We start from the raw sequence: 14,833 nt of genomic DNA, 5'->3' as shown, positions 1-14,833 counted from the left end.
CTGTGGAGTCAGCCATCAGCATGCACAAACTCCCTGTGCCTAGGAGCCAGAAGGACATGCCAGTCATTCCCAGGAGCCGTGTGGAGCCAGGGCAGGTAGGGAGCCTCCCTCAGCCGCACTGCGCCGCTGGATGGACTTTTAGCAGCCTATTAAAATCTCCCAGATGGCTTTCAATAGCCACCGGGAGATTGATTCCGATTCCAGAAGACTCCCAGTCAGTCCAGGAGCATTGGCAACCCTAAATTGGTCCCAAGCTCTGGCCTCTCTCAGAGGAGTTAGGCACGTAAGCTCAGGATGCAGGGAGGCACTGTTCTTTGCTTGTGATTTATTGCAGCTGTAAGGTGACTAAACTATTTGTGCAGCAGGTGCTGATGCCTCCCTTATATCTTTTAGTCCAGTGGTTAGAGCACTGACCTGGGATGTGGGAGACCCAGCTTCAGTCCTCCTCTCTGCCTCACTGAAAAGATTTGAATGAGGATCTTGCACTTAAGAGAAAAATACCCTAACCACTGGGCAATGGATATTCTGACGTGAGATTCTCTCAAGTTGAAGCTATTCCACTTTGGATGACTTATTGTAGCGCAGCAGCACCACTATAGTTAAGGTTGTATCACAACCTCTACTTAAAGGTAGACCTTTCTATGTGTTCTACAATTGATATACTTAGTCTCATTTTGTTGAAATTTGATGTGCCTTAGAAGGGTGAAGGATATAGGTTAGTGATCCAGATCCGGAGTCCTTTGAAGGGTTCTGGACATATGAGCCCTGAAGAGAGTCCTTTTTTAAAAAAGTTTCCAGGTGGGTTTTTTTTTTGGTTGGTTGGTTTTTGTTTGTTTGTTTGGAGTTTTTTGCACAGAGACAGAGATTAAACTATTGACGTCATGGAGGTCAAAATGGTCTCAGTCTATCAAGTTTCACCCAAGGTAGTGCATGGCACCTGCTAAATCTCTGGGGGACCCAAACTGAGAACACTATTTAAGAAAATGTACATTTTTACACTGTACATGCACCATTACAGAAAAATGCCAGAGTATCCCGACCCCCCTGCACCCCACAACTCTGCCAGTGTATCCCAACCCTCCTGCACCCTCCAAAGTCTTTGTGGGGCAAGTAGATATGTGAATCCTTCCTGGGAAGGGAGACCCATTAGAGCCTGGAGGAGTAGAGGGAGAGAGTTTGGGGCTTCAGTGAGTGGAGGGATGTATGGGAGGGGTAAATAGGGATGGGCAGTAGGGGATGTCAGGCAGCTTGAGGGCTCAGGTGAGGGAGGTTTGGGGGGTAGGGAGACTGGGGGTGAGTAGAAGGGAACTAGGGAGGGGCACGTTAACCCCACATTCTTCCCTCTTTTATGTGTATGCCTAGAGCTTGGGCACTATAGCTCCTTTTGGGAGGGGGTTTGAACCACCCTCCCTGCCCCTCTGATATGAGCTAGGCTATGGGGGGGCCTTACTCCTCTGGGGGTGTCCGAGCTCATCTCACTACCCCATGATCAGGGAAGCCATGGCCATCTGCAAACATTGGACCTTCTCCTACTCATGTGAGCCAAGCTTGCCCTTTTGGGAGGGGTCTGAGACTCCCTTCTTTCCCCCCACGTGAGCCAGGATCTGGGGAAGTTCTGTCCCTTTGGGTGGGGAGCCGATAATGGTATACTTTATGCATATCACAGGCTCTAAAACACTCAGGAGGGGGATGGGAACATATCTCAGAGCAATTATTTCTCACTGCATTCATCTCCATGGGGCGACATTCAGTGTTGATAAATGCAACACTGGAAAACATAAGACAGGTGTTTCCAAAGACAGGTATCACAGAAGGTACTGGCACTGTCATTTCCAAACCTGACTGCTGAGGGAAAAGACAACGTGCAGGCTTCTGGGCAATTCCTAGATTGTGAAGTTGCAGAAGTTGTGGGAGAGCAAGGAGTATGCCACGACACGGAGATTGCTGTGTCTGGTTCGAGATGTTAAGTGTAGGACATAGTGTATACAGCTGCCTAAATGACTACTCACATCACATCTTTTCCTGTTAAAAGTACTAGGAAATTCAATAGCAAAAAAACTACATTAACACAGAGCTAGGGTTGCTTGGTTGTAGGTCATCCCCTTCCAGAATGCTGAGTTGAGCATAACTCAAACTTCAGAAAACCAGGGCGTGCAGAGTTAAGGTTGCCCATGCAAACTTAACTGCACTCTTTCAGCAGTGCCCCACTATGCCCCATTAACACACATACCTTTACTCTGCCAACCCCACACTTGCTGAAATGTGCAAGCCTTTCACCTCCTTTTACAACCCGTTCACTCTCATCTATAGGATTCCATCTAATGGTATTGAATGTCAATGACACTGCTGTCTGGTGGTTAGAGCACCCATATCTGGGATGGGAGACCCAGGGTCCAGGCCCCCTGTTCCAATCACCACTACATCATTTAACCACAGTGGAACAGGAGAGACTGAGGGAGCCCTACATCAGAATATCCCATAGCCCAGAGGTTAGTGCACTCTCAAGTGGTGGGGGGCTCCTGTTCAAATTCTTTCTCCTGCTCTGGCAGAGAAGGGAGAATTGAATCTGGGTCTCCCACATTCCAGGTGCGTGCTCCAACTATTGGGCTAAAAGTTATAAGGTGCAAGGCAGTGGTGGTTCCTCTTACTGCCATTTTGGGTGAAGCAAGGCAAGCACCTAACTCATTCCCACAAGAAAGGCCTTAGTCACCCAAACCACCTGACTCCAGATGGCTGGTTCCCATTTGTGGATTGCTAAGAAAAGAGAGCCACTTATCTTGGTGAGGGGCAGGACTTCGGCCACATCCCTCTTGTCAGCAGCTCCCATTGGCTACCTGAGCTTTTGTGGATTCCATTCTTAGCTGCCTATCGCTCCCTATTCATTGTATAGGGAGCGTAGCTTGACTTTATGGATTGCAGTGTTGTTCCTGTGACTTTCCAGGCACCTAAAAGTTAGGCACTGTGATGCTCAGCATTGCAAGGCCTAAGCCCCTTCATAGATCTCTTCCTAAGATACTTACTCATTGTAAGGGTTGCAGAATCAGGGCCTAATGAACATACAATGTATTAAGGTACTTGTCACTACCCGTGTTTTTATGGCTTGATTTTCAGAAATGCCGAGTATGCACAACTCCATTTCAAATCAGTGAAGAATGCAGGTGCTCAGTACTTCTGAAAATCAAGCCTTTAGTCTCTGAACTGGTGGACTTAAGACTTATTACAGTACAGCATAACAGATAATGGCTGATTGAATTTATCAAGTCAATTACAATCCTGTCTGTTCTGATTAACAATCTGCCCCCTGGAGCCGTTATAATAAATGACATATGGTGAAAATAATTATATATATTTCTATGAAAATAGTCATTTAAAGTTAGACGTATACTTTCTTGTCTAATTTGGCAGTTTATAGTTAAATCTCAGAACTATCTTTAACATGCAAAACTATAATATAGGAAGTGGAATGTATTAGATGCAAGATTATACCATGGAGCAGAAGCCTAGTTACAATCTTTTTCAACTGTTCTAGGTTTTTGCATGAGTCAGGGGTGGTTTGGTAGGTCATCCTAGATGCTATCAGGTTTTGCTACTGCATCCTGGAATCCCAGATGGTGCCTACTGGTACCACACTGTAGAGTGAAACTCTAATAATCTTCATGTGCTAGGGCTTATCTGCACAGTCAAAACAACTGAAGCCATGTTTACACTATGGGGACCATAGGGGCACAGCTTGTGAGCACCTTAGCTATTGTCGACCTAAGTTTTAAGTGTAGATCAGGCCTGAGTTTAACAATGTCTGTTAATTTGATTTGGCCGTAATAGCATTTAACGTGCATTAACGTGATGCATCTGAAGTGGTGGCTTTTTACCCACAAAAGCTTATGCCCGAATAAATCTGTTAGTCTTTAAGATGCCACTGAACTCCTTGTTGTTTTTGTGGTTTAGATTGACCCCTTTGTATTATAAACAGGTAAGTGTAAGCTCCTTGGAGCAGGGATTGTGATTTCTTTTTGTTTGTACACCCTCGCACACTTCAGGTGCTACCAAAATAATCAGTAAATACAACTCGTGAAGAGCCAGATCCTGATCTTACACCATTCTTGCAGAAGTGAAACTTTTCTATCGTCTTTGGAGTTACTCTTAGTTACCGATTTAACTAAGTTCGGAACCAAGCCATAAATGGAAAAAACTTTAAAAACCCAAACAAACAAACTACAGAAGAACCTCAGAGTTACAAACACCAGAGTTACGAATTGACTGGTCAACCACACACCTCATTTGGAACTGGAAGTATGCAATCAGGAAACAGCAGAGACCCCCCCCCCCCACAAAGCAAATACAGTACAGTTCTGTGTTAAATGAACTATCAAAAAAAAAGGGGGGGGAATTTAAAAACAGTTTTGACAAAGTAAGGAAAGAGTTTCTGTGCTTGTTTCTGTTTGAGGGTTAAAAACAGCATTTTTCTTCTGCATAATAAAGACTTAAAGCTGTATTAATTCAATGTTCAATTATAAACTTTTGAAAGAATCACCATAACCTTTTGTTCAGCGTTAGGTACTGCTGAGGTTCTGCTGTGCGCTTCTGCTCTACTCCGTCCACACAAGCTGGACCAAACGGTGTTATATGACCTGCTTTGACCACAGTGGACTCTAAGCAACTATTTTCCAAGTCGGTGACTTTTCTAGACAGAACCCTCTAAACACAGGAGGAAATATTTTTAAGCTCCACAGCCAGGGCAGAGAATTCTTTGGGGGGCGGGTGCCAAAGAGGAGGAGCACATTTAAATCTTTTAGACGTTACCTTGAGTCATCTATTCTAGCTCACGCCTGCAATAATTTGCATTAGTTTCCCAGACCGGAAGAGTGCTGCGTAAACTCCAAGCCTTCTCTTTTCCCACAACAGCAGCTGGTTCAATAAACGATATTACCTCCCCCCCCCTTGTCGCTCTAATACTCTGGCAGTGGCAGGGCTACCCTCCCGCAGCCGAGAACTCGCGCGGGCCTGTTTGCAATGCTCGGAGAACCATACTAGGGATCGTTCACCCCTAGCCTAGTCGACCGTCTTCAGCCGAAGGACACGCTCAGGCGCAAAGGGGCACACGTCGCTCGCTCACACCCACTCCCAAGCCTAGGGCAAGGGACGCACAGCCCTACACGGGCACCCGCTTGCTTACGGGTCAAGGGTCGCTGCCCCGCGGGCCTGACAGCCCGCGCCACGCCCATTCCCCCAGCCGCGCCGGGCCGGCACTGCGGGGGCTCCCGCGGCTGTGCTCCGCGGCCCATGCCAAACGGGCCTGGGGCGGGGCGGGGGCGTCCCCAGCCTTCTGCCGGCGCTGGCTCGTCGGCATGGGAACGGAGCCTGTCGCGAGACCCGCCACCCAGGCTCACAGCTCCCGTTCGCGCGCACAGGCCAGGCCGGGCCGATGCCGGGGCGAGACGCCTCTGCACGCGCCCGCCGCCGCTCGCGGGCTCTCTGAGCCCCGCCGCAGCAGCCAAGCGCCTACCGCCATCCTTAGCTCCGCCCCCGGCCCGCCCCAGCGGGGTAGAGAGGCAGAGAGCACCGCGCTGATGGGCGTGACGGCAGCCTCCCCTGAGGCGAATCAGGCTACAGCCACGTGACTTCCTCTCTCAGGCCCGCCAAGACAGAGTCAGGCTGGGGCCTCGTCCCGCTGTGGGCCGACCACCAACCGTTCCGAAATAAAATGTGGCAGCTGAGGGACCGCTCGTCCGCCCAGCGCGGCGCGCTCTCCCTCTGCATCCCGTGCTTCTCCTCCCCTGCCCAGCGTCTCTGCTCGCGTTTCATCGCTGGGCCTTGGTTCGGAAAACTTCGGGCATGTTTCTGGCCGGCCCAGCGGACTGTTCTAACCCAGGGTTAAGGTCTACCGCGCGCCAACTGTGCTGGGGCTGTACCATTTGGGAGGGGGGGGGAAAAGCTGGCTGGACCAACAGAGAGAAAATTGACACCATTGGGGGCCAATTACAGGGAGCCTAACATTGTCACGCCCCTGCGGTTAGTGGTTTCTCCTTGCGAGATGGGTTGGGCCGAGGGGCGTGCCCTCCTCTAGCACTCCCCCCACCACCACCGGCTCACTGTGGTTGAGTTTGGAGCGATCACGTGCTCTTCCTGCCCGGTGCGTGTGAGGATGATGGCTGCGCTGTTGGGCTCGGCCTGCCGGCTCCGGCCTCTCTGGTCCCGCCTCCTCCGGCTGCCGCGGGGAGCCGCTGCCCACTGCCCCTCGCCCCGCGCCGCCGGGCTGGCGGGAGCCCCTGGCAGGTGAGTGCTCGGGCTCGCTCGCGGGGAGGCGCTCCCGCTCGGGAGGACAGGGGCGCTCCTGAGGGGAGCGCGTGGGCCAGGCTGGGCCCCAGCGCAGGGGACGGTCAAACCTACAGCTCTGCTTCCTTCTCTTCCCATCCCTGGGCCGTGGGGCCGTGACCCCGCTCCCCACCAGTCCGGGCCCTGCGGCAGCTCCGCCCCTTCCCTCGGGCAGCGCTCTCGAGACCCCGCGTCCCCTGGGCCCGCGCCTCGTCCCTTCCTTCGGGCGGGGCAGCCCTTGTCTCGCCCCTCACGGGCGCTGTTGCTTCCTGGGGTTCCCTGAGCCCCCCGTAAGACCTTGGGTGGCTGCGAAGAGCTGGTCAAGGGCGGAGGGACCGGCCTCGTGTTGCATGGTGACTTCTTCGCCAGAGGGAAGCTTAGGACCCAGGGGCCTGAACAGGGCAGCTTGGCTTGTCGCACGCGGACAGTAAACTAGATCTGCGGCTGGCACGGCTCTCTTCCCATTACAGGAGCAGCCGAGGGTCCCCGAGATATGGCTCTGTTGTGTTGGGAGCTGCACAGAGGAGGGGGTAGCTTCCCTACCAAATAGCTTATTTATAGTCAGACACAGGGAAAGCTGGCAGGGACAGATGAAGTGATTCGTGCAAGGTCATGCAACAGGTCAGGGATAGGAAAAGAACCCAAGCTGGCTTTCCCTCCTTTTTATTCTTGACCATAAGACCACACTGCCTCTGTTCTGATTCTCTCAGGGATATTCTAATTCCCTTGGGGTAGTTCCAGCTTCCACCACTTGGTTGGATGGTGACGTATCCCAGTTCAACTTCCATTATTCCGATAAAATGTTGTAGGTACTGTACAGAAACAAGTAGAGAAACGGGACTAGATTTACAAAAGGAGTTAGATGCCTACGTCAACATTTAGGTATTACATACTTTCCAAACCCCAGTTCAGCTTCCATCTCACACTGGAGGTGCCCAAAGCCCTTAAATTTCCACTTGTAAAGTCCTCAAGGTGCCTAAGTTTGTGCTAGGGAGCATGCATGCAGCCATCTCAGTCTAGACGCCTGGGAACCTCTCTCTCATCTAAGTTCCAGTGGGGTCCTCAATGAGGTTTTCCCTCACCTATCTGGCCTACAGGGCTTGATCTGGGAGGTGTTCTGAACATGCAAAATGCAAACCCATGCAAAATGGCTGAGTAAGAGTCGGTCCCCTTACTATTTTTAGCCTCGTGGTTAGGACACTCCACTGGGATGTTGATCTGGATTCAGTTCCCCCCTTTTTCTGGTATTGAAAAAGGGATTTGAACTTAGGGGTCTCACCTCTCAGATAGGTATCCCAATCTCTGGGCTTTAGAGTATTCTGATATGGCTCTCTCAGTCTCTATTGTTGGAGCTGTTCCACTTTGTATGACTAATTAAATATACCTTGGTTACAGTGGTTCTCAAACTTTTGTACTGGTGACCCCTTTCACATAGCAAGCCTCTGACAGTGACCCTCCTCTTATAAATTAAAAACTTTTAAATATATTTAACACTATTATAAATGCAGGAGGCAAAGCAGGATTTGGGCTGGAGGCTGACAGCTCGTGACCCCCTCTCCCCCAGTAATAACTTCATGACACCCTGAGGGGTCCCAACCCCCAGTTTGAGAACCCCTGGGCTAGAGAGAGTGTGTGACTGTGGTCCAGTGGTTAGGGTACTCACCTGAGAGGTAGTAAAATCAAATCTCAGGAAGAGAGGGGAATCTTGGGTGAGAGCCTTTAGCTCAGTGATTAGGGCAATGAGGGTGCTGCCACTTTGCCCTCTGGTGTTTCTTGCAACAAATTGCAAAGGTGCTGACGTAAATTCCCTCAAAGCTGCCTGGGGGAGAGGAGCCCCAGTCTAACCCTGACCTGCTGTGGCTGGCGGAGATGCCCCCCAATCCCGGACGTTCTGCAGTTGGGAGAGAGGCGCCCCTTCTTCGGTCTTGGCCCCAGCCCAGCCCCGGACCTGCTGCGGCCAGGGGAGAGGTGCCTCTCCCATCCCCAGCCCAGGTGCTGCTGTGGGGGGAGTCCTCTCTCCCCACCATAGCCCTGGGGCAGCGTGCATCTCAAATGCTTCATCCCCGGCCCCACCCCAGAGCCCTCACTTTCTCACCTGAACCCTCTGTCCCAGCCCTGAGCCCCCTCCCACACTTCGAACCCCTTAGCCCCACCACATGAATTTTGTTATGTGCGTCAATATGGAGGTGATGTGTCAAACAAAATTCATTCTGCACGTGTGTGGGCAAAATAGAGGGAACACTGGGGCTGACCTGCAGAAGCAGGTTCATGACTGGGAATCCCAATCAGAGTTAGGTGCCTAACTTCCTGTGGGATAGGGCATAAGCCACACCCCTTTTCTCAGCTTTTCCTATTGCCTTGGTTAGGCAGCTTTGCACTTAGCATGCTGGTTTTTGTGGAGACTGTTCTCTGGCCCCTAACTCATCTCATGCATTGTATATGGAGCCAAGATGCCCATTACAGGGCTGTGGATTCCACTGGGTGGCAAGGTGCCTAAAGGATATGCATGAGAACAGCTAAGTCCGTTTGTGGATGTGTCTTACAGATGCATCCCTTAAGAGTTTTCAGTGTATAATACTACGAATGATGTTCATAAATGAATACTGAATGGGGAAAGCAAGAGATGCAAGACAAGGTACTGTTCTCATGTGGCTGTTCAGTAAGGCACATTCATATTCTTATGCTTCCACGAGACCCATGCAGCATGTTGCACTTGCATCAGAAAGTAACAACTAACTTTGCAACTTTTAGACATTTTGAGTTTTTTCTCATAGGCAGCTAACAAGCCATTATCTCTGCTATTAAGGTGCAGCCTTGGACATCAGCAGGTTCCAGTGCTGATATAAATGGTTCATAGAAACTTTGATCTTAGTATGTTGTGCTCAACATGATCTGTGGACTGAATCTCTATTAAAAGTTGAGGGGAACTGCAGTTTTCTCTATTGTATGGGAAGAGTAGCTTTCCCTAAGTTGGCCTCAATTATTTTAGTCAAGAAGGGGAGCTGCTTTGGACAGGTAAAGAGAGCTATATCTCATGGTGTTGAGTGGTGTCAGTCACTACGAAACTTAGTTTCAACAGAGGGGTTCCTTCGTGAAACAGTGTCAAGGAATACTGTACCATCTGCAGATCTTTAGCCATTTAAGAAGTAGGGGAGAGGGATCTATTCACAAGTTTCCTTCTCTGAGTCTGTTTTAGGCACAGGATCAATCTTATCACTTTCCTGTCAGAGCCAGTTTTTTGAGTTTGTAGAGCCAGTGGTCACCCAGTGAAATTTATAGGTAGCAGGTTTAAAACAAATACAAGGAAGTACTTCTTCACACAATGCGCAGGTAGCCCATGGAACTTGTTGCCAGGGCATGTTGTGAAGACCAAAACTGTAACTGGATTTGAAAAAATAAAAAATTAGACAAATTCAGGGAGTATGATAGGTCTATCAACGGCTATTAGCAAAGATGGTCAGGGATGCAACTCCATTCTCTGGGTGTCCCTAAGGCTCTCACTGCCAGATGCTGGGACAGGACACCTGGGGATGGATAACTTGATAATTGCCCTGTTCTATTCATTCCCTCTGAAGCGTTTAGTGCTGGCCACTGTTGTAAGACAGGATACTGGACTAGACAGATGAATGGTCTGACTCTTTATGGCTCTTCTTATGTTGTAGTATAGACAAATGCGTGGTCACATTAAAATCATACTTCATGAAATATTCATAGGCATTTCTTAGTGATGGCTACTTCTACCTCAACTTTCATCCTCCTGCCTTCTTCTCTTTTTGTACAGTAACTCCTCACTTAAAGTCGTCCTGGTTAACGTTGTTTCCTTGTTAGGTTTCTGATCAATTAGAGAGCATGCTCGTTTAAAGTTATGCAATGCTCCCTTATAACCTTGTTTGGGAGCTGCCTGCTTTGTCCACTGCTTGCAGAAAGAGCAGCCTGTTGCAGCTAGCTGGTGGGGGCTTGGAACCAGGGTGGACCAGCAGCCCCCCATCAGATCCCCTAAGTTCCCTGTGTGGCAGCCGCCCAGCAGGCTATCAATTGCCAACAGTTCAGCTTGTCCCTCCCCCCACTGCCGTGTGCTGCTCCTGCCCTCTGCCTTGGAGCTGCTCCCGGGAGCCTCCTGCTTGCTGTGCAAGGGGCAAGAGGAAGAGGGGTGCTAATGTCAGGGTTTCCCCCTCCCCCTGCTCCTGCCCCCACTCCTGTACCCTATCTCCAAGTGTGGGGGGGACATGACAGGGCTCGGGACTGAGGGAGCTTGCTGGCACCATCTGCTGCGTCTGAACTTGCTGATATACTTAAAAGGGCAGCACACTTAAAGTGGGGGCAAAGCTCATCTCTCTCACACACAAGGTGTGTATTCTGTCTCTGTCTGCCGTGCTGTCTCCCCTCCCTCCATTCGTGCTGCCTTGTAGAGTGTGAGGCTACATTAACAACAATATGTTAACCCTTGAGGGCTCAGCCGAGTGCTAGTTAATCATTTAGCAGTAATTAGAGTAGCAGCTGTGTTAGTCTGTATCCGCAAAAAGAAAAGGAGGACTTGTGGCACCTTAGAGACTAATAATAGTGAGCTGTAGCTCACGAAAGCTTATGCTCAAATAAATTTGTTAATCTCTAAGGTGCCACAAGTCCTCCTTTTCTTTTTTCATTTAGCAGTAAGGCATTCCCTGGGAAATATCCCACCCTCTGACTCCACCACCTCAACCAAGCTTCACAATCATCATTGCTGTGTTCAGTATTAAACTGTTTAAAACTTATTGTGTGTGTGTGTATATGTATATGTATATGTGTGTGTGTGTATATGTATATGTGTGTGTGTGTATATGTATATGTGTGTGTGTGTATATGTATATGTATATATAATATATATAAAATATAGAGAGAGAGAGAGTCTTTTGTCTGATGAAAAAAAATGTCCCTGGAACCTAACCTCCCCTATTTACATTAATTCTTATGGGGAAATTGGATTCACTTAACATCGTTTCCTTTAAAGTAGCATTTTTCAGGAACATAACTACAATGTTAAGTGAGGAGTTACTGTAATAGATAAAGCTGGTCAAAAGCAGGGGCTCTCAATTTTTTCATAATACTGGAAGTACTTTTTGTTTTGTTTTGTTGGACAACCTTTTCTGAGTGTTTTGAACTTCTCTCAAACTTTCCTTTCGTGCAGTGGAGGGAAGAACGTTTTTGGCCAGTGACAAAGCCTGGAACTCTTTTTTAGTAAGAAGTGAAAGTTACATAAATTCTGTTAGCAATTCAAAAAAATTAGATTAGCATAAAAATACTTGCACAACTGGACTAGTGTGCTTGCTGTCACTTTTGCTCTCATGTTCTGCCAACCCATTTTTAAGCACTTGAATGAAAAAATTGATCCTCTAAATAAAAACATTGAACATCAAGATTCCGCTCCCACTGAATTGTATTACAACATTGTATTCACTTTTGAGTTAAGGAAATAAAAGAGCAGTAGAATAGCTTTATTGGATGAAAGTATGCATGTGTGGGATTCAACCCTAGGTTTGTACCTTCTTTGAACTACAAAATGCAGCTAGGATCTTCCTGAGACTACACTATAAGAAGAGAATAAATGGGACGCAAAGTATGATGACACTAGTTTAATCTGGGCAAAAGTGAATACAACATAAGAACAGCCATACTGGGTCAGACCAAAGTCCATGTTGCCCAGTATCCTGTGTTCTGACAGTGGCCAATGCCAGATCCTTCAGAGGGAATGAACAGAATAGGTAGTCATCAAGTGAACCATCCCCCATCACTCATTCACAGCTTTTGGCAAACGGGCTAGGGACACCATCCCTGACCATTCTGGATAATAACCTTTGATGGGCCATGAATTTATCTAGTTCTTGTTTTGAACCGTGTTAAACCTGCTGCCTATTAATTTCATTGGTGGCCCCTAGTTCTTGTGTTATGAGGAGTAAATAACACTTCCTTGTTTACTTTCTCCACACCATTCATGATTTTATAAACTCTATCATATCCCCCCCTTAGTTGTCTCTTTTCCAAGCTAAACAGTCCCATTCTCTCCTCATGATGTTGGTGTGGACCACCTACCTCTCAGCAAAGATTTAATACATATGTAGTGCTAAGTTGTTGTTACTATAAGTTACAATTTTTGTGTGTGAAAAAGTATTATCTGACATTAAAAACTAAACTGAAGTTGGAAAATAATAAACTAACAAATCATTTAGGAATGTATTATTCCTTTTGTTGTGTTTAGTTCTTGATTGGCTAAATTCAGTCACTTGGATTGTAGAATATTCTATTTAGCTTTTCATTTAATGGATCATTAGTTGCCACCTGCCTTCATGCCCTGAAACAAACATCTGCATTTCTGCTGAAATGTTTATTTCCTTATTGTCACTGTTGTAGAGGCATTCAGCATTCCCAGCATATGTAAGGTAGAAGAGTAAAAGTGTAAAACTGAGGGTCCATTTAGGTTCATAAATGTTCTTACATCTCTGGCATGTAATTCTCTAGATTATTTTTTGAGCTCAAGCATAGCTTGTGCTTTGGTTGTGTACTGTACAAGCCTTAACTTTTGGAAATGGCCCTTTTTACTAAGAAAATTGTGTGGTTTTATACCACATTGGTGATGAGTACTCTTCTTAAACTTGTTTGGGTCCTAAGACCATAATTCAAAGTCACAGTAAACTCACAGTGAGATCTAGTACAGTATGGAATAGATTCCAAAGAATATTGTTGCAACTCTATCGCTTGGGATAGCTAAAGATAGGACACAGGTCTAGCAAATACACAGTAAGCAATATTCTGCACAAGCAGGGCATGGAATAGATTATTTCTTTTCTCTCATATGTTTACTGAATGTTTTAAAAGAATGACTTGCTATGTAACATCTTAGCCTATAATACCAATTTAAAATTCCCATTCTGCCTTAAACGTTCCTTAATACATGCATTTCTAAGATTCTCATTACTATAGTATCTGGGCACCAAATAAACACTAGAAAGAGAAAAAAGTAGCTCACTCCCCCTCCCCCCCCAAAAACAAAACAAAACAAAACAAAAAACCTGAAATAGGCAAAGGCTTGGCCAAAATATGTATTGCCCTGAAAATCAGCCAACTGGGCTGTTCAAGAATGGAAGTAGTACACTTAGTTTTCTAATGACCATGCTGTACTTCCAGTTCTTGCTTCTGAATCTCTACGGGCGCTCAGAAAATGTTCCTTATCTTCTCTAAGCCATCATTGTAGTAAATGGAAGGAGAGAGACAGTCCCTAACAAAAGCAGAGTTCCAAACTGTACAGAATTTAGAGCCACGACTTTGAATTGCACCCAGAATTATAAAGGTAGGAGGAAGCCAGTATAAGTTATAGAATGTCCAACATGTTGACCGCCCTACTTGGTGAGCAAGGCCTGCCTTGCTGAGTGGTAACTGAAATATCTACATAGCCATCCAGGGCCATTCCAGATACATCTTGAAATAGCCGAGCCTTGAAGAACTTGAATGAAAATATAGTAGCCCAGGCACAAATTACTTTTCTGCCTTCGTTCTTAGGGGAAAACTGTTCTTTGATGTAATAAAAAAAAAAAACACCTTGTTTTAAGTGAGTGGGCAAATACAGTATTGCAAGAATGCAGAAATTCACCCTGCAGGTGCCAGGTGTGGATGACTGGCAAAATCTGAATCATCATGGAAAAAGACAGCCTTCAGGCCAACTTCAGATTGTTGGGGAGGTGGGTGTGGGGAAGCAGAATGAGCCAATATGGCTAACTGGGAGTCGAGAATTGCAAGCCACTTTGGCAAGAGGTAGATGCACTCCAGCACTAGATGGAGCAGTCACAAATCCCTGTCAATTTCTCTATAGTTTCTTCTTCCTGGCAACCAGCATTATCTGACTTCATAAGCATGCTAATGGCTCTGTGATCCCAAAGATTTAGCACTCTAATAACCTCACATGTGCACTGACCAGGAGTGGTGATAGAATGGAATCTTGTGAGACCACATGATAAGCATGTAAGGAATGAACAAGCGTTTACACAAAACCTTTCAAAGGAACGAACAGTGCCATTGAAACAACTTCATACATTCCTGCCAGAGCCTGTTAGAGTGTAAGCAATGCCTCATGGTCCACTGTCAAACTGCTGATACATATAATAAAATCAGTATCCATACTTGATGACTTCACTGTTAATCTCCTGACAACGGAAAGATACTAATGCAGTCTATGTTCAAGGTGGTGGTTGGTGGGGCGTTCTTGAAGAAGGGACTAATCAGTGCTTGTTTGAGCGTTGGCACTCAGAGGAGGCATTAACCATTGATAAAGGAATCAATTTTCCTGGTGCTGTTTTTTATGTCTTTAAGCTGACATCAAAATGATCCAAGCAGCTCACTCCACTACTTGTATGAAATTGTTACAAAAAGTGCCCGTAGTCCAGCTTTCATTCCAAGGTTATTTGAATGTCTAGAGACTTGGATCAAGTGTATACGCCATATTGGAGGCCTGATCTTGCTCTCCTTTCGCATGCAAAACTTGTATTCGATTCAG

The 14,833-nt window shown here is 47.0% G+C and overlaps 1 protein-coding gene across 2 annotated transcripts in view; it reads left to right on the top strand.

Moving 5' to 3' along the window:
• Window positions 1-6,095: 6,095 nt before the first annotated feature.
• The window catches only part of LRPPRC (leucine rich pentatricopeptide repeat containing), a 168,548-nt gene continuing 159,810 nt past the window's right edge, over window positions 6,096-14,833 (top strand). For both annotated transcript variants that reach the window (XM_074949362.1, XM_074949361.1), the window contains exon 1: window positions 6,096-6,273. In XM_074949362.1, the coding sequence (XP_074805463.1) occupies window positions 6,143-6,273 (131 nt within the window). In that variant the 5' untranslated portion in view covers window positions 6,096-6,142. The remainder of the gene's footprint in view (window positions 6,274-14,833) is intronic.

This window comes from Natator depressus, chromosome 3 (genome assembly GCF_965152275.1).
Source record: "Natator depressus isolate rNatDep1 chromosome 3, rNatDep2.hap1, whole genome shotgun sequence".
Lineage (NCBI taxonomy): Eukaryota > Metazoa > Chordata > Testudines > Cheloniidae > Natator > Natator depressus.
The sequence above is the reverse complement of the archived record's forward strand: the minus strand, read 5'-3'. Positions and strand labels throughout refer to the sequence as shown.